At 43.8% G+C, this 25713-nt stretch overlaps 1 protein-coding gene across 1 annotated transcript in view; it reads right to left on the bottom strand.

Annotated features, from left to right (window-relative positions):
- The window catches only part of LPCAT1 (lysophosphatidylcholine acyltransferase 1), a 1148174-nt gene that overhangs the window by 804793 nt on the left and 317668 nt on the right, over positions 1-25713 (bottom strand). Inside the window, exon 2 of the mRNA XM_069620435.1 lies at positions 22957-23099. Coding sequence (XP_069476536.1) covers positions 22957-23099 — 143 coding nt within the window. The remainder of the gene's footprint in view (positions 1-22956; positions 23100-25713) is intronic.

Below are 25713 nucleotides of genomic sequence, written 5' to 3'. Positions count from 1 at the left end.
TTTTATTCCAGATCCTCTGCCTTCCCCATAACCCTACAGTCTGCAACCCCTCACCAAATAAGAACATGGTCAGTGTCAACACAGTCGGGTTACAGTTCATTTCAACATGAACATCCTCTAAAGCGCTGGTCCCAATTTCTTCTCTCAAATAAATTTAGGAAGTACAGTCCACCATCTTGGTTACTTTCTTGATTAATGCTACACCAGGGGTGGAGACTTTGGTTTGCAGGCTAATGGGCATGAATCAGGGGTTGTTCCCTCTAGGAGTCAGTGTCACCAGTGAATACCTGGTGTTGAGTGCACATTCTTAGGCATGTTCTCGACGCAGGCACACTATCGGCTAAGCTGGGAACCTAATTATATGCTTAGCAATAAGTATCCTACCTTCTACTACACATGTAGTACATCACCTTTCGAGGTGCATCCCTATTGATTTTACACATCTTACAGCTTACACCGTAGCCCCCAGATACATTTACCAGTACATTTTCCTACCCTATCACAACGTTATCATTTAAGAACATTAAAATCTGACTTTTGTGAATGGGCGGCCCTCCACAAAGAACCATGCCGACTCGTAGTTCAAGTCCAAAGCAGTTTATTGGATCTTTACCATCATTTTAGGGTAGGGAATTTCGGTTGTTCTCAGGACTAAGCGGGTCCTTGGGAATTGGTAGGAGGTCTGTCCCAGTCTATCTCAACTTTTGCTCACCTCCTAGCCCAGGTGACCTTATCAGAATGTTATTACTGAATGGTAACACCGTCTGTTTCTTTCCGACTTAGATTAATAGTGGTTTTCCCTGATTCAATGGCTGTCTCCCTATGGGTCTTCTAGGCTTTCCCTAACCTAGACCACTTAGTAGTCTCAGGGAGGTAATATGGTGCCTTCTTCCACCCGGTGTCACTCTCACACCCGTTCGTACTTGAGCCTTCACTATGCTGGTTTCTTCAGTTGCTCTTTTCCCACCACAGCACTGTCCCTCAAATCTCTCACTCCACCTTTCCTCCTCCACACGTTGATCTTAGTTCTTTTCCTACTCCTGTTCTTATTATCGCTCGTACCACAAACTACCCCTTTACCCCCATGATCTTCTCTTCCCTCTTTCCTCTCACCGTACTTCCTTGCCTCTTGCTAGTCTTCTTGATGTAATCTGTCTCATCTATGCTGATAGTTACTCCTATTCTCCCACTTAGCATTGCACTTAATATTATGTTGCTCCTACGGTTTCTACTCCATACTTAACCTGTGCTATGACCTTTCTACTACCACTCTACTGATTATTTTACTCACTAACACTCTAGTGCCTACTCCAGTACATCTCACTAAGACTTAATGTTGTCCACTACCAGCAATTACTAACTCCTACTACCAACCACCACTCTACTACTCCCAAAACTACTACCACCTCCTCCATCACTACTGCCCTGCTACTACTACCTCTACTCCTCACCCTTTCTACTCACTCACAAATACTCTACAGACCCGCCCCTCTCTTCAATAGCTTCCACACTCCGGTTGCTCGCGTCTCTTCTGGCCTTTTGGATGACCTCCACCAACTCATGTCCTCACCCAACTAACCCACATTCAGCCACTCACATACACTTACTTAAATACCACTCCCAGGATTGGGGACTTACCCTGTCCAGTCCACTTACATTGCTTACAGCAGCGTGCAAGGGGAAGTCTTTGGGGAGGCTGGAATAGCGTGCAAGCCCACCCCTTCTTCATGCTGCATTTCTGCCATGGAACCTGTACAGGCTCCCATAGACCGGTTGTCCTTCCAGGTCTCTAAAATATTCCTGCGGTTTCAGTGGGTGAGCATGGCCTCTGGGGCTTTTTCTCCATATAGGTCCCGTAGGGATATTGGAAGAACAAGGCCCCTTTGGGAGCCTTGTACTTAATAAAAAAGCCTCCCTGGTGGGCTAGTGGACTCCATACAGCCTGGTACTGTCGTGGCCAGTGTTAAGATTGCCACACCCCACAATTCCTTTTTTCTGGCATGTGTCCTTGCGAGGCAAAGTGTTTTGATGCTCACTGCACCTAGTGGCACATCTTCAGCTGCTCCTTTTTCTGGCTGCTCTGCGTGGCAGTTCCTCCACGCCAGCATTCCCGGGCAGACGCAGGCAACATCATAGGTAAGGTCGGGTGGGGTGGGGTGGTCGGGGCCCACCCACAGATGCAGGCACCTTGGATGTGGCCCCTTCTTCCCCGACAGGGTCCGTTTTCAGGCCCTGTTGCACTATTTATTTCATATTCAGTAAATCCCACTGTGAACTTAAGCTAATGCATAGCCTAGAGAAATTAACATCACAGCACTTAACTCCATCATGCCTCTGCTTCCCCTCCACCACTTTCCTCATTTTTCTCCATGCATACATCAATACACGGCCAACAATTAGCGCCAACTGCTCTGTCAGCTGGCTTGGCAAAACCAGTGCCCTCCCTTAATAAAGGGGCGGTGTTTCTTTAAATCTACCTGGAAAGCCTCCTCACTACTAGGGGGGCTTGAGCATCTCTCAAATCCATCACACAACCAATCACTAACATCATCTATTATCATGCTTTGGCACATCTAGATTCTGGCTTCCCAGTAAAGCTCTGCTTGAGAGTTGTACGTCCCTGGACTCCTCTGGTGAATACAGATAACCTCAGTTATGACGCATGCATCCCTACTTTCGCAACAATATACCACAAACCCTCCTGTTTGTATTTTCCTGACAAATCTGTTTGTTGTATTGTTCACTGCCGCTTTCCTATTGCCCCCATCCCCAACTTTACATTCTGCCATTAACTCCTTCCCTAACACTACTCTTAAATATCCAGGCTCAGGTCTAGCAACACCCTTGCGAGGGTCAGAATATGTTAACATTAGGACAAGGCTAGTGTGATGATTCATGGGATCATATCACTTCTCCCCAGGGTGAAACCCATCCCCGTGAGGCTAGGGAGATGACCCTGCTATGCAACATACCCCTTAGGGGTGGCAAAAAGCGGGACCTCACAGGGAGAGACTCACCCTCATGCAGACAAATACTCATGTTCCATGATGGAACGCCATAACCCTCTTGCCCTTGTGTCCCTGAAATCTATAAAGTCTTCTGAGAAACCCTCAAAGCACTACTGTACGTTATAGCAATGCTTCTTCCTTTCATCCTGTAAATATTGCTACCACCAAGATAAGGAAGACTAAAATGGACAGTCTGCTCTCTAGTCATTCTCAGGGAGTGCTGTGAAGAAGATGAATTGAGTTCTATAAACTACTCTTTTGGCAAGTACAGAAGGTACCGAGAAGCGGTGTACTCAAGGAGGCATAAAGAATATCCAATGGACAGAAACAAAGCACTGACACTTCACTGGGGAGGAACCAACTTAATGTAACTAAAACATAGAAAGGACCCAATGAGAGGCAAAGCAGGTGTGAAACCTGGCAAACCTGGGAAGTTCAAACCTGGGAGCAAGAAGCAACGCTGGGGAAGCAAACCTTCTGTCGGGAGGATACTGACTGCAGATGATTCTTTTCAGGCTAACTTCAAGCAGGCCTAGCTGGAAGCTGGAAACCGATAGATGGTGGTGTGACCTCCAGGAGGTGGACTGAATGGTCCATTAAGTGTGCCGAAAACATCTGTCTTGGGACCCCATGGAGCCCAAGCATAGCAGCAGGGAGCAGAAGCAGAGAGAGCATACCTTGGGAGTGCATCAACCAGACACCACAGGAAGAACCAGTGAAATGGCTCAAACAACAAAGAGGTAACAGAGGTCATGGGTGAACCGGTAGGGGTTTTGGGAAGGGTGCTGAAGTTAAAGAAGACATCAGGAGTAATCTCCCTCGTCTCTGTAATTGTATCAAGATTATTGAAAAGAGAAATACTCAGGGGAAATCTCCCTCGTCTCAGTACTTACACTAGAATACCAAATGGCAAGAAAGCCTCAGGAGTAAACTCCCTCATCTCAGCAATTGTAATAAAAGTATTGAAGGGAAAGAAAGCCTCAGAAGTAATCTCCATCTACTGAGTTGCGACAGATGTATCAAGTGTGAATATTACATCACTAGTGATCTTCCTCTCATCAGTTGTGTTAAGAGAACTTATCAGGAGTACTCTCCGTCAACACTCTAGCACCAAAAGAGACATTTCAGCTAGAGTGTCACAAGCATAATCTCCTTTGTCAGAGTGTCAGGAGAAGTCAGGGACACTATGCAAACAGCTGTTCTTGTTTTTCACCGGCAAGAGGAGGGGAAAGCAAGAAGAGAAATAACTGTGTTGGAAACAAATGAAGTGTAACTTTTAAATAAGCCCTAAAAGTAGCCTGGAAAGAAGTGCAAAGGTTAATAAAAACGGTTGCAGGGAACTGTCCGAAGTTAGCCAACAGCTGAACCAACTGAACCAGCAGCAGGAACAGAGTTGTAATCAGGATTGAGTAACAAGTGGGGCCTGAAGCTAATGTAGTTGGGCCCACGGCAGTGACATTAAAACCTGTAAATTAAAAAGGCTTAGTGGGCTTTTAAAGATTTTGGGTGAGCTTTGCCTGCTCCAGGTCCACGCAGTCTACGCCTATGAGAAGGGAGTCATTTTCCTAGTTCTTTCACCTAAATTGTTGAATCAAAAACTAAGGCAAAAGGTTACTAAACAGCAAGTCGACCCGGAGGAGATAGCAGTTGTGAACTGTGTTTGGGACCTGAACTGTGGGACCAGGAGAAGGAAGTCATTCTTCTGCTATTTTGCACAAGTGCAGAACTTGAATTTTTATCAGACAGGATTGGAAATACGCTCATGGGTTGATCCCCTTGCACCAGGACAAGAGAATCAGTCTCCTGGAGCCGTTTATGTTAATGTCTTTTGTTTGTGGTAGGGCTAGAGTAGGTTAGTTTGGACAGAGGATGGATACAGAGTTTGACAACCACTCTGACAACGAGCAACCAAGTACTTTTTTAGTTAGGTAGGCAAAACCTTTTAGGGATAGGGGAAGATGGACCTTTTTCATTATTATTTATATAGAGGTCGTTGTAAAAATGCCACTCCGTTGTCCGAATCCTTACTCCAGCATGCCACACTAGGCACCGTAAAACCAATACTGGATAACTTAACATAGCCAAAGTAATTCACAATATTTAACTCCACCCCTCCCCCTGTGTACATTTCAAAAGGCTGTAGGTCCATCAATCTCCATCCGAGAGGTCCTTGAACTTGTCATAAAAGAGCATCATATAGCAAAGGTAAAGTGTGAAGAGTCTTTGCTTCACCACTTCCAAAGGCTTCATTTGTTCTTTAATCGCTTGGAGTCTGGACAAGGCAGGAGCAAAATGCTCCCATAAGATATAGGTCCCTGTCTCTTGGGGTCCTGTCAAAGGGCATCATGTCCTTGAAAAACAAGAGCTGCATCACCATTGCTCTTTATGGTGCCCCTGGGGGTGGTCTCACATCAGGAACCCATTTCACCAATTTATCCTCGCAGAGATCGTCCCAGGAACGCCTCAGCCTGGATAACTGCTGTAGACGAGGGAGGTGTGAACTGATATTCCCACAGAAATTGATATAGGGCCTGATTCAGTTTCTCTCCTTGGCCCTCAGCAATTCTGAATAACTTGTTCAGTGTCAGCATGAAATATTCTGCGTACTGACTGGCTTGGGCTGAAGAGGGGTAATTCATTGATGAATTCCCCAATTTGCCAGGAACACCTAAAAGGCCCCACTTTGAAAAGGATGACCATTGTCTGCCTTTAGATGTTGGGGAAACCATGGGTGGCAAATTTCTTTTCAAACACAGGAATAACTTAACAGGTTGCAGTGCAGGCAATAAGCTCAATCTCCGGCTACCTGGATTAATTAATCATCAACTACCACCAGGAAAGGTCGATCTGCACCTTTTGATCCAAAAACCATTACACATTGCCAAGGTTTACAGCTTCTCTATGGCAATCAAACGGGGGGACCTTGCAGAGCAGCCTATGATGCCTGCCCCCATATAGACTGCTCAATGGGGTCTTCCAACGGTGGTAACCATACCTTTTGCCACAGTCTTGTCGTTGCTGCACCTTGATGACCATGAAGTGCTAGTTGAAATATTCTTCTACCACAGCTGTCGGGATGGCGATTAGGGAGTCTCTTAACAGAAACCCATCAGGGGCTAGGATCAGTGCGTCTTTCACAGACTCAGCTCCTATTGGGATTATTGGGTATAAGACTGCCGGTTTGTCAACTTCTATCCGAGATAACCTTGAACTTGGCATAAAAAAAAAATCATATACCAAAGGTCAAGCATGCAGAGTCTCATCTTCACCGCTTCAAGAGGCTTCCTTCGTTGCGGAATTTTGAGTGAAGTCTGGAAAAGGCAGGAGCAAAATGCTGCCATAAAATATAGGACCAGGTCTCTTGGCCTCCTGTAAAAGGGCATGCCTGTCCCTGAAAACAAGAGCTGCATCCCACTGCTTTCTATGGTTCCTCTGGAGATGGTCTCACACCAGGAACCCACTGCACCAATTTGTCCTTGCAGACATGATTTGATTGTTCATTTATATAACGCCTATACACAATATGTTTCAAAGCGCTTCAAGGCAACGGAGGGAACAAGGCAAAATACAAATACATTTTTACAGGCCATGAACAGTAAGGATGTGAAATTAACTATTGTACTCCGCCTGAAGACAGATAGTGCTAGAGCTAAGACATGGATAAGGAAGGAAGGGGGAGAGTGGGAAGGAAATTGAAACAGGCTGGCAACTATCGTACTAGGCCTGACGACATTTCAGATAGTGCTGGAGGGGTGGGGGAGGGAAAAAAACAAGTAAGGGGAGGGGGGAGGAGAGACGAGATTGCTTTCATACTAGTTCCAGGGACAATTCTGATAGAGTAAGTGCATAGAAGAAAATAAGGGGAGGAGGGGAGGAGATAGGAAGAGGGAGAAAGGGAGAGGAGGAGAGAACAGAGTAAGCAGTCAAAAAGAGTGGAGAAGCAAGAGGGGAGAGTGACTACAATTGCAGATGTCAATAGTAACACAATGTTGCAAGCCTTGATACAAGATGAAAATGGGGGAACAGCAGGATTCAGGGCCACCATGAGAAAGGGTGACGCACCGTGAATCAATGAAGTCCATAAAAGTCAAATCCAGCATTGGCCCCAAGACAGCGATTGTGAAACCAGAATGTATCAGGACAGACTCCGGCAGAAGTAGGCTGGAGGGGGAGGGGGAGCAAGGTAGAATAAGAATCAAGCATCTTCCCATGCGTGCATCAACCATGGCCCTTACTGTAAATAAGTGAGGTGTGGACTGATATTCCTGCAGAAATTGATATAGGGCCAGATACAGTTTCTCTCCTTGGCCCCGTGCAATTATGAATAACTTGTTCAGGGTATGCATGAAACATTCTGCATCCTGATTGGTATGGGATCAAAGAGGGTAATTCATTGATTATTAATTCCTGATCTGCCAGGAACACCTGAAACTTCCCACTTTGAAATGGAGACCCATTGTCTGGCTTTAGATGTTCATGGAAACCATGGGTGGCAAATATCTTTTCCAACACAGGAATAACTTAACAGGTTGAAGTGGAGGCAACAAACGCAACCCTCCAGGTACCTGGACCAATCTTCGACTACCACCACAAAATGTCCATCTGCACCCGTGGATCCAAAAACAATGCTTACATATTCACAAGGTGTACAGCTTCTCTGTGGCACTCAAATGGAGGGACCTTGCAGAGCCGGCAATGATTCCTGCCACTGTATGCACTGCTGGACATATTTATCAATGGGGTCTTCCAACAGTGGGAACCATAACTGTTGGCAGTCTTGTCTTTGCCGCACCTTGGTGAACATGATGTGCTAGTTGAACTTCTCTTTGTAATAGAGCGGTCAAGTTGACGATAACTGAGTCCTTCAACAGAAACCCGCGGATGGTGCTACAATTTCTATCAAGGGCACTGACTTTGTAGCACTGCTGCTTCTGTAACCATGTTTATATGTCGTTACATTTCGTGTTCATTTGTGCAGTTTTGAGCTTGTGCATAAGGGCGGCAAGACAGTCAGCCACGTTGTCCCCTTCAGGTTTGTGCGTACGCAAGGGTCACATTATATTCCTGCAGCTGTAACATCCATTCTCAGTCCTCATTGGAGGAGGAAAGGAAGAACCAGTCATTATGGGCACTATCGGCTTACGGTTCATGATGAAAGATATGGGCTTGCCATGTATGTATACATGGTAATGTTGACAGCTCCACAGAATGGCAAAAGCCTCCCATTCAATCTTTGTACCTCTGCTCAGTCTGTGACAGAACACAACCAGCATATTTCTACTGGGCAAATCTGTCATCTGCGGTCCATCTGCACGGGCACCGACTGTTCCTCGGTCATATAGACTGGCATTCACCACTATCTCAGACTGCCTTGTTGGGTCGTAGAATGCCATTGCAACATTTGACATAAGGCCATTTTAGTGTCTTGGAATGCAGATTCCACAAGAGCCGTCCAAACACATGTGCAGTGCAGGTGAACTGGACAGGGCAACACAGTGCCAAATCTGCTCAATTGACCATTGAGCCAAACCACGCAAAATCATGTACTGTTTCAAGCACTTCTGTCCCCAATCACATGATTTCTTCCCGCTAAATGAAGCGCACAGAAACTAACTTGTTATGGATTCCAAAACCGCATTAACCCCTCCACTTATCAACAAGCTATCTTTCATTCCTAAAAGTGCCATGGAGAAGTACTGTGCACCATTACTTCTAGAATCCTGGTCGCAGAGCAACATCTTAGTGTGCAATACTACTCAGAACCGGATTGCTGTTCTACACTTGACTTGCAGGCACACAGCTTCACGTAGCTTTATTTCCACAGTGCAGAACGTATTTTAACCTTAACAACGCCAAGGCCTTCTTTACTCCCTCTTTTGTTCGCCCCTCCCCTACCTCCATCACGTCGCGAGGACAACGATAGCCGAGAAAGAGAAGCTAATTGATTCGGAAAACCAACTTATTCCAAGAAGTGCACTGAACCTTTCTGACATGCATGGCTGGGAGTCTGAATTTCACCTACTTGGCTGCAACCTGATCAGGTCATCTCTTGTATCTAACAGGGGCACAGAGTGCCTGTGATACAGAGTAAGGGTGCAGGGGGAAATGTGTGCGTGTTACATTTCAGTAAGTGCGTGTTATTGGGTTCTGAAATTAAAAAAAACGAAACTATTCACTTACAACCGATTTCATACCACTGTTAGTGGGACCACTAGAAAACGGATGCAGGCTAGGATTACTTTCTGCACCTTTGTTTTCCTGATGGACCACAATATGAGAGTCCGTGCCACATCTTGCATTGTGGGGCTGGGGGATATATTCTACTCATTACTGCTTGCAGTAAATACTGTTAAGAGAGTCACTGAAGGTAAAACATGCAGCTTTTGAAAATGTGCATGCTCAATTTTGGTATCCCATAAGAATCCTTTTCCCACTGGCTTGATGTATGGAAGGTTATTAGGTACAGTATCAGAATATACTTCTACCATACCATGTAAAATACTGCCCAGTGAAGTCAGTAATGACCCCGGTCCATTACTTTGGAAGGGAGAAGGCGGCATCTATAATGGCAATCTATTCACATCGTCTTTGCCATCCTATTGCACATATTTTCTCATGTGTGCACAAATGCCATGGCGCATCACTTTTCATATGTGGAAACCTTTTTTTTAAAAGGTTGAGTCTTTTCCGATTTGTACCTTATTGTATCTAACACCTGCAAAGTGGTCAATAAATAATCACCACAACGGTAAAAAGGGCTTTCTAAGGCAGCCCTTAGATGACCAAATATTGGAAACAAGAGGCCCCTAAATCGGTAGGAGTTGGTTCTAAAACAACGGTTTAAAATTTTTGGAAATGCCCCTAATTTGTCCCAAAAGCATCAGCTTGTCGTTTTCAGAAAACACAAAAAAATGTCCTACAGATTCAAGTTGCTATTTCAAGTATACGAGGTCATTTTGTCCTCCAAACATGTTTGCCGCTGTATTATAGGGGGTGCCGCCTCACACTATAATTTTGCTCGAACATTAACTTGTAATTTTTAGCAAGCACTTACTTACTCTTGCCAAAATAGGCTGAAACCTGCGCATGTTACCATATATATTAATGTTTTCTCTTTGTAGTATACTCCCATCATTGCCAGTGTGGCACCCACATTTCATCACACCAGACCACCCAAGGGATTGCATTGGTTCCTGTTTTGGGCAAGCAGGAGCAGTGCTGGGAAACACCAACATCTGTGTAACTGCCGGAGGATCCTGCCACAAAAGCATCTCCACAAAAAGCCACAGTACTTTGTGCTGATCGATGAAGTGGGTCCCAGTATGCTAAAGAGTTTGTTACCTCTATACCACTTTTTAGGTCACCATGGCTAACCCCTGTACCTATTTGGAAAATTACTTTCAAAGCTTAAATGGCAATATTTTGAGAGGTTTAGGGTTGTCATTTGAGAAGATTGCACTAGATCATATTTTCAATGCGAGAAACTGCTGACCGCCATCACTAATGTTTCCAATAAAATAAAATGATATAGAAGAGTCCGAACCTATTAACTTCCCAAGTGTCATTTACTGTACGCTCATTTCCTGGAACTATATGCTACATTTAAGACCTTACTGGTGATCTGCAGCAGGACTCTCCAGGGGTGCAATCACAGGCTCAGATGGGACAATTTTTTAGAATGTTCCCAAAGGGCACAAAAGAGAGTGTGTTTATCTTTTAGCTTTAGGAACAACTGTGCGATCTAATGAAATCGCCTACAAGTTTTGAACAAAAGCCACCAAAAATGGCTTATCCATTAATACGACTGAAGCAATAATGAAATCTCAATATGGATGCAAAAAGAGAGTAAAGAAACATTGCTGCACATTGTGAGCTTTCACTGAAGACTGTTGTAGAGGAATACAAGGTAAAATTCCTCTGGCCATACTACATGATGCTGAAATATGGGGTCTCAAACACTATTCCAACATAGAGAAGCTAGAAGAACGGGCTGTCACACTAATCTCCCTATAGAATACATCTGTGCAGAATTTGGAATTATCAGCTTAACCAGCTTGTTGAAAGTAAAACTCTTTACCCTACATTGGAAACTAGCACATGCTGCTCCGGATTCCCTACTGCACACCACATATCGCTAGCTAACGTTAATTTTCCCAGGGTTCTTGAGTAATACTTACGTTAGGAATTCTCGATAAAGAAATAAGCACCTGGAACCATTATATCAATGTTAACACTAGGGATGCTTCGTTTTTTGAGATTCAAATCTGACCTTTGAAGACAAATGTATGATGTAGACTGATCAAATCAGAAGTAATTTGGCAAGCAAATCCATGAGCACAGAACACATACTTTATTACCCCATCACTCACGATACTCCATTATATCTTAAGAAATTCCCAGTGAATTACATAACAAAGGAACACTTAACAGTAACATTTAACAATGTGAATACAATGGAGGTCAGGGGAGCTAGGGAAGTAATTCCTCAGAACAATAGGTATGTTAGACTTTGCAGGAATTTGGCATTGGAGACTAATAGGCATCTAATGATGACATGCAATAGTCTACTTAACATTCAAACTCGGCTGCACCCACATGTGGGATTGCTTTTAAAATGCACGAGATTAGTGAAGTAGTGTAGCACAGATACTTAAAGGGTAACAACCTTCTTTTAATTTACCATATCACTCGGATGTGGTTCAACATCCAAGTAATTTTAGACCAATTTTAAATAAGTTTCGATGTACTGCATCGATTTATATGTCGCCAGACCTAGTATGGTAGTTTATTGTTCTGTATGTCCTCCCCCCCCCAACCTCTCCACACTCCTCAACATGCACTTGTACTATCTGACAAGTCGTTTGGCCCAGTACATAAGCTTATTGATTGTATGCCGTTTCGTTCTCACCTCCCCCCCACTTCTTTCCTTCACCTCTTGTCATGCACTTGCAATATTAGAAATGCCTCAGGCCTAGTATGCTAGTTAATTTTGTTAGATCATTCGGAAACTTGAAGGCCTAAGAATTACTACTGTATGCCTTGCCACCTTCCCGCTTTGAAGCGCTTCACTTGTGTATAAGCGCTTCACAAATAAACAATTACATCCTCAGATTTAATCACGTTTATGGTAATTACAAATGTATGTACTGAGTGTCATTTTATATTGTAACCTCATATTATGAAATGCTGATGCTTTCACTGATTGAACTGTAACGCATTTAATTCGTCATTTTGCATGTGATATTTATATATGTATGTGTGGTTTTACATTCGAATCTTATAGTATAAAAGCCGTAATGAGCAAATATACTGAATATATTTTGTTTTTAAAAGTATCAACTTTTTAGCACCCTCATTGCTGGCTCCGATCAGGTTGTCGTAAACATCTTCATGTTACCCTGCCTATGCAAGCCACCTGCCCATGCTCCTAAATTCACGGCCAAATAAAAGAAAATGGTCATCATTTATATGGCTTATGGTCACCTTTACTGCAGGGAGAACTCCCCATCAATCACTTGACATGCAACCACTTCGATGTCGTGAGATTAGACTCTTAGCCAACCCTATCGTCGCATAGAAAAGGGTATTACTTGGATTTGTCGAGAAAAATGCAGCACAGATTGATTAAACTGAACCGAAAAGCCTTTCGGTCAGAGTGAGGTGCGCACCATTCACAAAATGATGCTCTCTATTGCATTGCACATCTTACACGTGGCCATGATGAAAAGGGTGCCACTGTAAAATGCGGGATGTAAATTATAGTTTGTGCACCTGAGAATATTTATCAACAGAGAAAGTACATTTCAAAAGACGGCAGCCATTTCTAATGCCTTCTTATTGAATCTAGAGACTGGCTTGTCAATATCTAAGGACAGGCTGAGAAGCAAACAGGAACGGTCTACATGTAAAGGCACAAATAACCTAATTTCACATGTTAAAGGCACAAATGGAAATGGTACATATCTTCAACTACTGCCACATCTAAAGGTAAACATGTAGAAAGATGCAAAGGGAAGTCAGAACTGTGCCACATCAAAAATAATTAAATGGGTTGCAGAACTTTAATTGAAGAACATAACACAAATAAAGCAGTCTGGGATTTCATCACAGTGTTATGTTACAGGATCTCAAGCATAAAAGGAAAATCCACTTGAGTAGTATAATAACCAGTCATTTGCTATAAGTGAATTTGCAATATTTTTCCTTTTCTCTAAAATAATGCAAACTGTAAGATATAAATGAAGCATAATTTAAAGTTCCTTTTTATTTTACTATGCATGAACTTCCCTCTGAATAACACTGTATGAGCCAAGTGTTTGGTGGCGGTTGGCAGGAAACCCTTCTTGTAGCTCTATTTGGATTATTTATCTACAGCTTATCAGCAGTTACATTTCGTGGTCGCTGTTACTGTAAGAAGACATTGCGCCCGCGCTAAGTGTGGCCGCGAAGTGTGGGCCACAAGTTTGGTGTTCGGGGTAATTCAGTCGATTTCTGGCTGATGTTAGGCCCTGGCAGAAGACACCACGCAGTGGAGCAGATCCAACAGCAATCAAAGTATTGCTCCGCACCACCTTCGGGAAAGTCGACCAGCAAAAAGTAAGTGAAAAACACATTGTACTGTGCACAGGCAATGGTGAATGATTAAAAAGAACTGACCTGCCGCATTTTCCATGCATGCAGCGAGAGTGATCTTTGTGAAAGATATTTTTGCAACAGGGTTAAAAAAAACGGTGAATCAGGGCGTGTGTGAGATGACTGCGGGTCTTTGTTACCTTTCAGCCTCATTAAGAACATTACTGTGCAACTCGACAGTTATTTAACTTTACAGGGAATACAGTGCTGTCAAAGCGACTGTTGGTTTCTGACACCTTTGAGCCTTACCCAGACCCCCATATCAACGACACAGCGAATCCGGCAATTTTTTTAATCATAAGGAATTGGCTGTATGTGAGGTGACTGCGGATCCTGGTACCTTTGAGCCTCACTAAGAATTTTTATTTTCCATTTTCTTTTATTGTCCTTTATTTGTATCCGCCTAAACTCTCAGCGAGTATGGTGGTGTCAGAAGTAAAAAGAACCAATTGCTGGGGGAAATGGACCCTGGACAAATGGGAGACTTAAGTCCTGACCCATATGCTGTGGCCAATGCCAAGTGTTTTTCGTCCCTAGCGGCCAGTGCTCATAAAGAATCTAATTAACATCTACAAACCTGCTACAAGTGAAGCTACAGACCCCCTGACAAAAAACTGGGAAGCTTTGGAAGTGGGGGGGTTGTAGCGACAATGTTATACACCATGACAAACCAGCAAGGAACCGAAGGTGAATCCCCCGTCAGCAAGGAACAGAAGGTGAATCTCCCGTCCGCACAGAGGATCATCAGCTAGTGCACAGACTATCCATCATCTGGCGATTAATAATGAAGCGGACCTGGTATCAGACATTTCGACGAGGGGGAATGGATAGTCTCTGGGGTGGATACAACTTTTTAGAGATGTAAAACTTCACATCATGGTTTTCTTTTCTCCCAAGAGTAGCAATGTATCATCACAAGTCCTTATATTTCTGTAAGCTAAAGGTGTCCTACACAATGTCCTGACTTTTGCTACTGAAATTCTCTTGTAAGAGGAAGTATTATAATGCCTGTGAGGAACCAGTAATGAGACACGGACACAGAGGACTCAGTGAATGCTATACACTTTTATTCAAAATAAAAGGGGTTGGTAAATGCCTCACTGTCCCTGCTCTGGGAGATATTTCCCTACCTCAACCAAAAACTAATGGTCTGTCCTGTGTCATTTTAAAAGTAACTCTAAAATGCTATGGGTATAGGTTTGGCCTTGAAAGTTCACAAATGTTCAAAGTCCCAAAAGAAAAGGATAACTCCAACAATATTTTTTACAAACAGATAGTGTTCACAGTTCCAGGGGATGACTCCCTTCCCCAGGTTTATTTCCACCACAAACAATAGACCAACAAGAATACCCAAGTTCTTTATAGCCCAAGAGGGCAACTCCCTCCCTTGGTATTTGTAATTCACTTCACAGACTTGGTTTTGCTTGGCATACTCTCCTGCTAGGGCTTTCTTTGACAGTTCACTTATTTCACAATCCAAAGCGCATGGGTCTTTTTTAGGATTCTCTTTACACACTTGGCTTTGCCTGGTATACTCTCCTGCCAGGGTTTTCTCATATAACACAACTCTCTCTCAATATCGGTACGGGTCCAAGACTTGCAGTTTCTCAGGCCACAACCTTTTCCCATGCATTTAGCATCCAACAGGTTAGAGACCCTTCTTACAACAGTGTCTCTCTTCCAGGGCTTTTTTCCCTTACTATGCAGCCTTTGAACTCTTTTCCCAGAGCGCAGCAGTCATCCCAAAGCGCCCCGGCATCCCACTTTCCCCAGCTGTGCTCATCGGTTGTGTTTGGCTGCTTCGTTCTTCCTACCATGAATGCTGCAGTTCACCAGTCGATTGGGAGAACGCTCCGTCTCTTTTCCGCTCTCTGCCTGGTCACCAAGGTTGGCAGGCAGCCTCTTGCAGCTCTTCCGTACCTTCCCCGCAGGGACACCGGCAATCCCTTAGCGTCAGGCAGCAGTTCTTGTCTCTCTCTCTCTCTCTCTCTCTCTCTCTGTCTATCTCTCGCTCTATTTTTTTTTAAAAAATGTCCTGGTACTGTGTGTCCTCTTCCAATAACTACAGCGCATTGTGGGCTTCCATGCTCTAGTGATCTTCATAGCTCCATTCCCCCTCCTCCTTCCAGTAATTATAAGAGATTCATATGTATGGAAGTAATAGTTCATTTTTGTCATTGTATTTTCAGGATATTGAGGAATACCATCAGCAAGTCTAGTAGGTTGTTGAAGGTGGTTACCACAATATTACATCAAGGCATGAGCAATGGAGTTGGTTTCCCTAAAAGGAAAAGGGGAATACCATGCCTCATCTGATGATGCCCGTCTCCTCCTCTGAGTGTCGCCTCCCCCTATGCGGTCCTCCCTCATATAGCCGCCCTCAGGGTCAGGATCAGATGGCGGCTGCCGTCCCCTGAACACATGGGAAGCGGCTCCCTCTGGGAAAGGAGTGATGGCATCATCAGATTCATCATATGCCCTTAAATGTTTGCAAATGTTGGTCAGGATTAGTAAGTAAAAACCTCCTCAGTAAATGTATTCAATGATCGAGCAATAATACTTATGCAAAAAGTTGATTTAATAAATAACTGAATTAGTGCAAGTTCAATAACAATTGGAAAGGATATCTAACCTATGTCATCTTTTTCTATTTACATCTCTTCCTAATTGGGGCATCCACTGGACCGGGGAAATGCCAGAGCCACATTGGAGTAAGGAAGCTAGCTACACACACATTTCAGTTGCTCCCTGGTTCTGGAGGTGACCCCTATGTGGCCAATCCCTCCCCCCCCCATGAAGCATGATTCTGCTTCACGGGACCTGTGGACAACCCATAGGATAGCTCCAAACCCACCCCAAAAGTTCCGAATGTGCAATGGAGACACATTGGCGGGAATTTCTCACTTCCACGAATGTAGGTGCCCATGACACACCTCAAGGGATATTTAAACCGGATTCATAAACCCCTGAATAAGGCAGAGCTTATTGCTGACATCTAAAGGTTTTGGTCTCAGATCTTGCACAAGACATTTGCTGGAGCACAATTGCCCATATTAAAAAAGGGCTGATCAATGGTCGTCGAAAGGAATGGGGCAGAAACAAATAAGTAACATAAGTGAATTTGAATGCATTTATATTTTTCTTGCATGCTACACTGATGAAATAAAATAAATGTAGTCCCCTGTATCATTTTCACTTTGGACATTTCATCTTGTTAAGCGCAGATCACGATTGAGGGTGAACAGTCCATTCTAATGTATTCTGGCACAAGCGGCCTGCAGTTGACCGACTCATTTGCATTGCAAACTGCCCCTAATCAATGTGCATTCGTAGAGAATGGGGCGAGGGGTTGAGGTTAGCTTGCACCTCAGCATTTAGTCTGACATAAATGGCTGGGGAAAGTGGTACGGCTTCAGCTGAAGAGCAATTTTGAAGATGTTGATGCCATGCAGACCTGTGTGCATTCTAAGTGTGGATTGTTTCAATGAACAGTATATGGGGTGCCTTCCCAACCACCTCACAAGCACAGGATGCCCGTGATGGTTTTAGCAAATGGCAATAATGCCCATACATTCTGGGACATGTGGTTAATCAATTAACTAATACTTTGTCTAAAATAAACTTTGCACCGAGCCCTTCTACATAAGCATTGCCCCAAAACACAAGATGCCAACCCACTGATTGTGCTGCTCCACTACAGCACACTGTATCAGAGAAAACCATATAATAAACACTTCAATCACATTTTTTTTGTTGCATTTGGCTATTGAACAAGCCTTAAGCCATAAACAATAACAGATACAAAAAATGGTTTACATTTCATATAATAAAAACCACACTGAACCAAAACAAATTTGCATCAATAAAATTTAGCAATATATTTTTTACAATTCATGAATATCAAGACATCCTTAGTCAACTTAAAACATCTTTTGTCTTAAGTCCAGGGGTAAGCCTATCAACCAAAACAGCTCACTATTTCGACCCCCATCTTTGCAAGTACAGGAGCCTCATTGAGAGAACCATCAACCACATTTAGGTTTGTTTCAACTTGATCATATTGGAGTAAGGTGCCCAAGTCATAACCACTGATTCTGCCGTGAATAATGTATTCCAAAATTGACCAAAACGTATGTGGTCAATACAACTAACCATTGTGTGCTATAGCCCTTAACATAGTTCACCATGGGGGACGAGCAGGCTGTTAGTAGGTGGCAGCTTATTTCCTCTGCCTCCTTACAGAAGGGGCACACCCTCTTCTTATCTGGTATCCGACTCACTGCACCCTTAAATTCTTCAGTGGAGAGGATGTTCAATCTTAGATAAGGTACAAATCGGTTGAGGCCTGGGGAGCAGAGTTTGGTCAAATATGTTCGGGGGTGCTCGGCATATAGCCGTGTGAGGCAAAGACTCTATACATTTTCTTTTCTGCCAGCTTTTCAAAGTTCTTTACTATGTCCCATTGCCTCGACTTCCTTTTTATCAGCAACTCAGTGCTGGGGCAATAGGAGAGAGACTCATTGGCGAGCTCAAGGTCTGCAAGATGATTCATGGCAGTTACCATCGTTCTAATAGGAATTTGTTGTGTGTAGCCTCCTCGTATCCTTTCCCCATTAGCGCCATTAATTCATTTTTGTACGCTGGATGGAATCTCAATTTCAAGTACAGAAGTGTTCTTTGGACTAGCCATTGTGATTCTAGAGAGGCCAGACCATATTCCATGCAAAGCACTTCCACCGGGACGGATTGTGGCAAGTTAATAAATGAGCACAATATTCGTCCCTCGGCCGCCATAAGCCAATGCACATGCTTGTGTTTTAAGAATGACAGGCCATACAGCAGTCCCGGGGCAATGCTGACTTTATAAATCTCTGACATTGCCCTAATGTTATGTCCCCCTTACCTTGCGATGTAATGTTTCATAACTGACAATTTTTTTGAGACCTTCAGTAATATGACCTCCCCAAAATAGGTGTTTGAAGGTTCAGCGCAAATAGAAAAACCCAGGTAGGTGTAGTCCTTAGTTGTTTGGACTACCACCTCATGGGCCTTCCAGATTAAATCGCTTTTTCCCTTTGTTTGCATCGCCCAGGCACAGTACTTTAGTTTTGGAGAGGTTTACAATCATGAAATTGTTTTTTGCATAGGAGAGGAGAGCCGTGATACATCGTTGGAGTCCTATTGGAGTTCTATCCAAAAGTAGGGTGTCATCCGTGTAGGCCAACCAAAAGACCGGCCTTCCATTACATTTTTGGGGACATTTCTGACTGCCTTGCGATGTCCCACCAAGTCTGCGACATATAGGTTATACAAAATAGGGGCAAAGGCACACCCCTGTTCCAAACCTCGGTTTGTTAATCTATAGTTGGCAAATCTGAAACTTAAGTGTTGGTATAGAGGGCTTTTATGAAGAAAAGCAGTTGCAGATCAATCCCGCTTTGTTGCAGCTTATTCCAGAGCAATGCCCTAGATCCTTGATCGAAGGCTTTGCTGTAATCAATGAAACCGCTGTATAACGTCTGACCATGGTGTGCTTCAGCCATTAGGTACTGCATAGCGCATAAGCTATTAAGGGTGAAGTGTTTTTTCCTAAAACCCGTCTGAAAGGGGCGCAGTAATCGTTTATCCTGGGCCCAGGATGTTAGTTTCTTAAGAATCATTGTAGCAAAGATTTTTTTGCGATGTGTCCATCAGCACCAATAACCTATAACTGACTGGATCTAACCTGCCGCCCTTTTTGAAAACCCGAATCAGGATAGATTTCATCCAACTTTCCGGTACCCTGGCCATTTTCTCCACCACCACAAAGACGTCATATAGCACTTTTGCCCACTGCTGAGGGTTTGATTTAAAGAGGATGTTGGGAACACCATCAGGGCCAGGGGCCCAAAATGGTTTTAGTCCTTTAATGATGCTAATTAATTCATCTTCATCCATGCCCAATGTTGTTTCCTTACTATGCCTCATATATTCTCTGCTTGCTGTAGGGGTGGATGAGAGATCATATTAGAGCTAATCAACGTAGCCACACCACACCTTCTCAGTGATGGGATTAGATTCCTTTGCTGTGTTGGGGGCGAGAAATTTGTTGCATCGGGCCCAGAATTTGTGGTTATCATTTGATTTAAGTAGATCCATTATCATTAACAGAGTGCCTATGTTGTCGAAACCAGTTCCTATACCAAGTCTCCAAGTTAATAATTTGGGCTCTTTTCCCCACTCTCTGATATGCATAGGTTATTTCTGATTTCAGCCCGCTGGGTCCAATGAATCCGTCTCTTGTAATGGCTCGCCACATCAAATAGCGGGCTACAATTTGTTACTAGAACCAGTTTAGGGTTTAGCGTACGATTAGCACAGGTACGATTTTTGCAAATAGTTCCTCCAGGGACCACCCCTCATGCCTGATCTCTGCTTCGACCTCTGTCAGGTTTAGGGCAAGAAAGTTATTTTCGACCTCAATCTTTGAGCATGACCATATGATCAGAGTGCCCCGTTGGTTAACGGTTATCCCCAGATTACGCTAGTAGATTGATCTCTGTGCATAGTTTTGGGTGACCCAACTCAATAATGCGTGATCACTTAAATCTGTCGGTATGATCGCGATCTTGCCGTTTTCTCCTAGTAATACCTCATCCATACAGACAATCTATGTGATTTGAGGGGGCCATTTAACCATGTATTGTAAGAACAACGGGGAATAAAAGCAAATAAACTAGGAACAATAAATGCTAAAATCTTTCCCCAGTATTCCACACTTATTTCCTGAATGCTGTATATGAAAACAGGTTCACTGAATGCATTCAAAGTAACATTGGTGGAGTTGATCAAAACCTGACACCCAGTTATTGTAGGGTTCTACCAGTGGAGGCATTCTCACAGATTACAATGTGCAGCTCATGTTCGAACCTTGGTCTCCAATTCATTTCGGGTGCACCAGGAAGGCACACAGCTCCACAGCCATTGATGATGCGGAGAACAATAGGAGCTTGAACACTTATGTGCTTGAAAGCATGCCTACTTCAAACAATGCAGCTGCAGTTAGGGTCAGCATACCAGGATGTGTCTACTACGACCCTGGGTTGAAGGACAAGTAGCCAACTAGCAATGAAATGATACACACTTGACGTAGCATGCTGAGATGCGGTTTATCAGAGTTATATTATGCCCAAAATAGTGCTTAGTTTTGCAGAAGTAAAAAAAAGGTGTGATAAGTACAGAAAGTACAGAAAGGTAAGTTCAGCCATCCAATGCCAGGAATAGCATAATTTGACCACATTTAGTGGTGCATCCCCTTAAAGCACCAGCCACTGCTATGAACAATGCCATATGTCCTGGCAAACCTTTAAACCACTTCCAAATGTTAGGTGCTGCCGCACATACATTGGTCTAGCGTTTCCTATACATGTACAGCTGCCAAATAGTAGTAACTCATTCATATATCCAGGTCCAGACCCACCTGCACATGCAGCAAGTCATATCCTCATGTACAGTCTATGTACCAGAAACAGTTTCATATGCCTTCCACAGGTTGGAGCGTACACACCCATGAACTGCCTCATGGGCCATAGTATGCTGCCACCCCACATCAAAAAATATTCATCTCCTATACAACCATTGTCGCTTCACTGGATGCCTTGCTTCCTGCATGTTGCTCCACTCTGGGATGTTGTGGGTCCTTAAAACCAGAGACTCTGTGCCATCCTTGTTGTGGCATCAGATTCCTGTGTCATCCTTGTTGTGGCATCAGATTCCTGTGTCATCCTTGTTGTGGCATCAGATTCCTGTGTTAGCAGGGAGAATCGTAGGCAGTATTTCTTTTTGTGCACGGACCTTGGTCCGAGAGACAAGGAGGATACATGTTGTGTTCTATAACCCTATGCAAATCCTGGGCTGCTATCTGATAAAAAATAAATAGTTGCGTGTGCATTGTTGACTTTGTACCAAAGCCAGCACACAAAAGGTACCCTGAAAACATGGGCACATTGTGGAGGCAAAGTAGATCAGGTTGGGGCTGGCTGACCCCCCATATAACGCGGCTTGCCACTGATTCTGTGGTATATTGTCAAATGATGAGATGTTTATTTAGACATCAAAGTAGGAACCTATATACAGCGTTGTTTCTGGAGGATTGATTTGGAAACTACTCCGTTTCCTCCTTCAACTTTTTAACTGGGACACGTGGGCAGCTTTATTAACGGGTGCCACGAGGGCCTGGATGTCCACGTCCTCACCATTCCATGTGCAAGTCTGAGGATGTATAGGTCTTTGCCTTAAAGCTGAAGCAGTTAATTGACTTGATGTCTCTATATTGCTCCAATGCATCTGAACAGTTCTCCTTCAAGGAATTATGCTTCCACAGCTCTAGATGGACTTAAAAAGGGTATTAACTATTCAGGGTTCGAAATTGAGGCTAAATAGCTCCTGCCTGTAGCCTGGAAGAGCCTGCAATTATTGTTACTGCACTTGCACCATCCGAAGTGGCACAATTATTGTTTTCTTCACTGTTCATCCCACCCCCTTTTTTTGTCTTGCAGCGTTTTGAAACACTATTTGCTGTATAGGCAACTATATAAATATCTAATAAATAAAATAAATACAAATCAAACTACGTGCTTTTGGGAAGATATATAAATAAACATCAGGACACATCCATACAAGATTGAAAGCATAATGGGTCGTAAATAAGGTACATTATACGTTTCCATCTAATGTCTAAATTAGCTTTGCGGAATGCTATGTACTAGCTCTTCGTTCCCCAATGGTAGCTCCTGGTCACCGATTAATGCTGGATACCCAGGAGCTGCATTTTGTTCCTGCTTATCAAACCTTTATTTCGATCCCTCAAGCAAAACAGCTATGTTTTAATTATGTTTAGGTCAAAACCCAAAGAAGTCTGAGAATGCTAAAAAGAGATTCCCTTACTTGACCAGACCACACCATCAGTACTCGTCTCACTTCTTGACATGAAGTAGATCATTGATCACATCAGCCATGCCACATGCACTGTGATGTCTAGGAAGTGCATCTGCCTTTGAATATGTAGTACAGTTGTACTTGAAACACTTCACTTTATGATATTCACACTGCAAACATGGCCAGTTTGGCAACACTATTGCGACTGATTATCATTATTTAGCATAATAAAATCCTTTGTAAGGTATTTATTGGAAATAGGACTGTATATCCGCAGTTTACTATTACTACCAAAATGTACTTCCTGGAGAATAAAGACTGAAGGCTAATGGATTATTAGAGTTATGGAGCTGCCCATCACCCTGGTTATACAATTAAATGTGTCATTCAAGAAACTTACGTTCTCCACCAAGAAAGAGGCTTCTCAAGGTCCTCCTCCGTGCGCCCCATTGCAGCCACAAATGCAAACGGCCAGGCAAGTAGCATCATAAATGCAGCAAAGAACAGTCGTATGGGGAAAAGGGTCACCGTCATGAAGGCAAGCTGCAAAGAGAGAATCATTCAATGACTTCAATTGGCTGTTTGCTCAAGGTTCTGAAATAGACTTTACATTTGACCAATTAACCAATTCATACGTTAAATTTAGTTTATTTGTTTTACTTAAGCATTTCAGAAATTCAATTATTTCACATGCCCAGAGGTAGCAAGTGTGGCAATTTTGGTCATGCTAAAAACGAATTTCCTATAATACTACAAAATGTTTTGAATAACGTTTGAAACACGAAAAAGTACATTTAAAAAAGTATATAAAATCCCAGCACTTACACAATTAAAATCAGCAGCAACATCGAACTGAAACTTAAGTTTTAAATTCCCTCCAGGAAAAATAAAACTACTGTGAGAATATAAACCAATTAAAAGCTCCTCAACGTTCTCTTCCAGATCAGTTTAGGAATAGAACAGTTCCAAAGAGGAGCATTAGCTCATCAGTGAAGGTAAGGATTTCTTTGCCACCCTAACCTCCTTACTCCAAGCAGTGGTCTGAGCTATGCATGGCGATACCTGCGGTCAAAGAAACAAAAGGTGAAAGATCTAGATAGTGGTTTCCAACATATTCATGCCACATGGGCAATAGCCCTCTGAGGCTGGTACATTCTGACAGGCCCCTATAAAATTCAACAGTGGTCGTTGGCCAAATCTAAGTGGTCCTGAGTTATAGAGCCTGGAATGGTGACACAGGGCGAGGCCGCGCCTGTCGAACGCACACGGCCATGCTCTGAGAGCCAAAGGAGGAACAGGGAGCACCCGCCACCTGAGAAGCAGACAACTGGTGTACTAATATACTGTCTCATGCTTCCGCAGGAAAACCACAGGAAGAGAGGGCAAGCTGCGCCCAACGTGCAATACCAGGAACAGAAGTGGTGTTGAGTTGGCCAAACTCCCTGAATCTCCCGAAGAGCTCCACCCAGGGAACAGAGGTACGTGGTGGTTCTGAGGAACTGGGAGAGGAGAGGCCAGGTCCAACAAGACCCCAAGGAAGGGTGAGAGACCAGGGACCCCATGGTGAGGTGTGAGAAACCAGGTTTCAGGGTGGGGTCAGAGACCCAAGGCAGGGTCAGAGAAAACAGACCCCAAGATGGGGCGGGGGAAAGCAGAACCCAAGGCGGGGTGGGGGAAAGCAGACCCCAAGGCGGGGTGGGGGAAAGCAGACCCCAAGGCGGGGTGGGGGAAAGCAGACCCCAAGGCGGGGTGGGGGAAAGCAGACCCCAGGTGAGGTGAAAGGTACTGAAACCCAAAGTGGACCAAAGTCTAATAACTACATAACAGGAGAGAATGCCAGGATCTTTCTTGGGAAAGAATACAATAAGAGTCAAAGTGGGAGACATGGGCCAAACATCCTCACGTGAGGCCAAAGAGGAGACACATTAACTAGGCTTAATTGAACAGTGCAGACAAGAGAAGGTTGTAGAGCAATTCAGCCTACTGGCTTAGACTGTGCACTGGTGCAGGGGTGCCCCTGTTAACAAAGGCGCAACAGGGTGGAGGTCAGAAGCCAACCACCATTCATTTGCTCAGGGCAAAGGCCCAAGTGTGTACCTTTGTTACATTTGTGTCTCTTTTATAGTGCTAGAGGCAGAACTCAGGTAAGCATTGGTTTCTGGAACAAGGGACTTTCTTGTTTTGTAAATGACATCCTGACGAGAACCCTCTTTTTTTTCTTCTTAGAGTAGGGCCAAGAATCCTAGACTGAGGCACAGCATTGGCCTCATGCTGTAGAATGAACAAAGTTTCAACCAGAATGCCACCATGTTCATCTCCTGATTCTGATCTACCACAAACCTGAATAAGCTTCTTGGTAATAAAATGACGTCTGGCCGCTAGCCACTTTATCTTCCAGTGCCCACAAACTTCCCATGACTGTTCCTCACTAACTGCAAGAAACTGCTCATTATTAAGCTTGGCTCGTGCCAATCCTCACGCAACCCAAACTTTGAAAGACGGGTTTTAAACCTGTTCAGCCCTGACATCACTACTGCCCTTTCCAATGAGAAGAGGACCGTTATGGCTTATTAATATACTGAGCTCCGTTATGGAACCACATTTTCCCCCAAAGCAGCATGGTCAGGGTCCGCTCCATCAAATCACCTGCCGGGATAATGCCAGTTATACTGCAAAGGCAGTTTTAAAGGGCTCCCTTCACCTAAAATCTTCCTCAAAAAGGCACATTCTGCGTTGCCTAGGTACAGACACGTTTATCCTACAAAACACCTGCTGCATAACTTGCCCATATTACAGCCTTAACCTGGAAAACATTAACGGCCAGAAAAATCAAAGCACACCCGTTGCATGGTGCTGAAGCATCGCACCAGCCCTGGCATATCATCTCCTACAAACATTGTCTTCATTGAAAAGGGTTGCCAGCTGGTCCTAGAGAAAAACCTGTTCAAATGGAATTCTCTGAAACACCCGGTGGAGTACTCCGCCCCTTCTTGGATTCTTTCGCTGGTCGTGAACTTTGATGTCCTGTGTTTAATTGTAGGCACATGTCACTGCAACATATTTTCAAAGCAGATATAATCATGGCGGTTCCCGTCCTTTGGAAGAGAACCTGGTCATCTGCAAGGATGTGTGCGTGCACCGCTCTCTGGCATGTTGT

Source organism: Ambystoma mexicanum, chromosome 5q (genome assembly GCF_040938575.1).
Source record: "Ambystoma mexicanum isolate Mex_15411 chromosome 5q, UKY_AmexF1_1, whole genome shotgun sequence".
Taxonomy (NCBI): domain Eukaryota; kingdom Metazoa; phylum Chordata; class Amphibia; order Caudata; family Ambystomatidae; genus Ambystoma; species Ambystoma mexicanum.
This window is presented reverse-complemented; position numbering and strand designations above follow the sequence as displayed.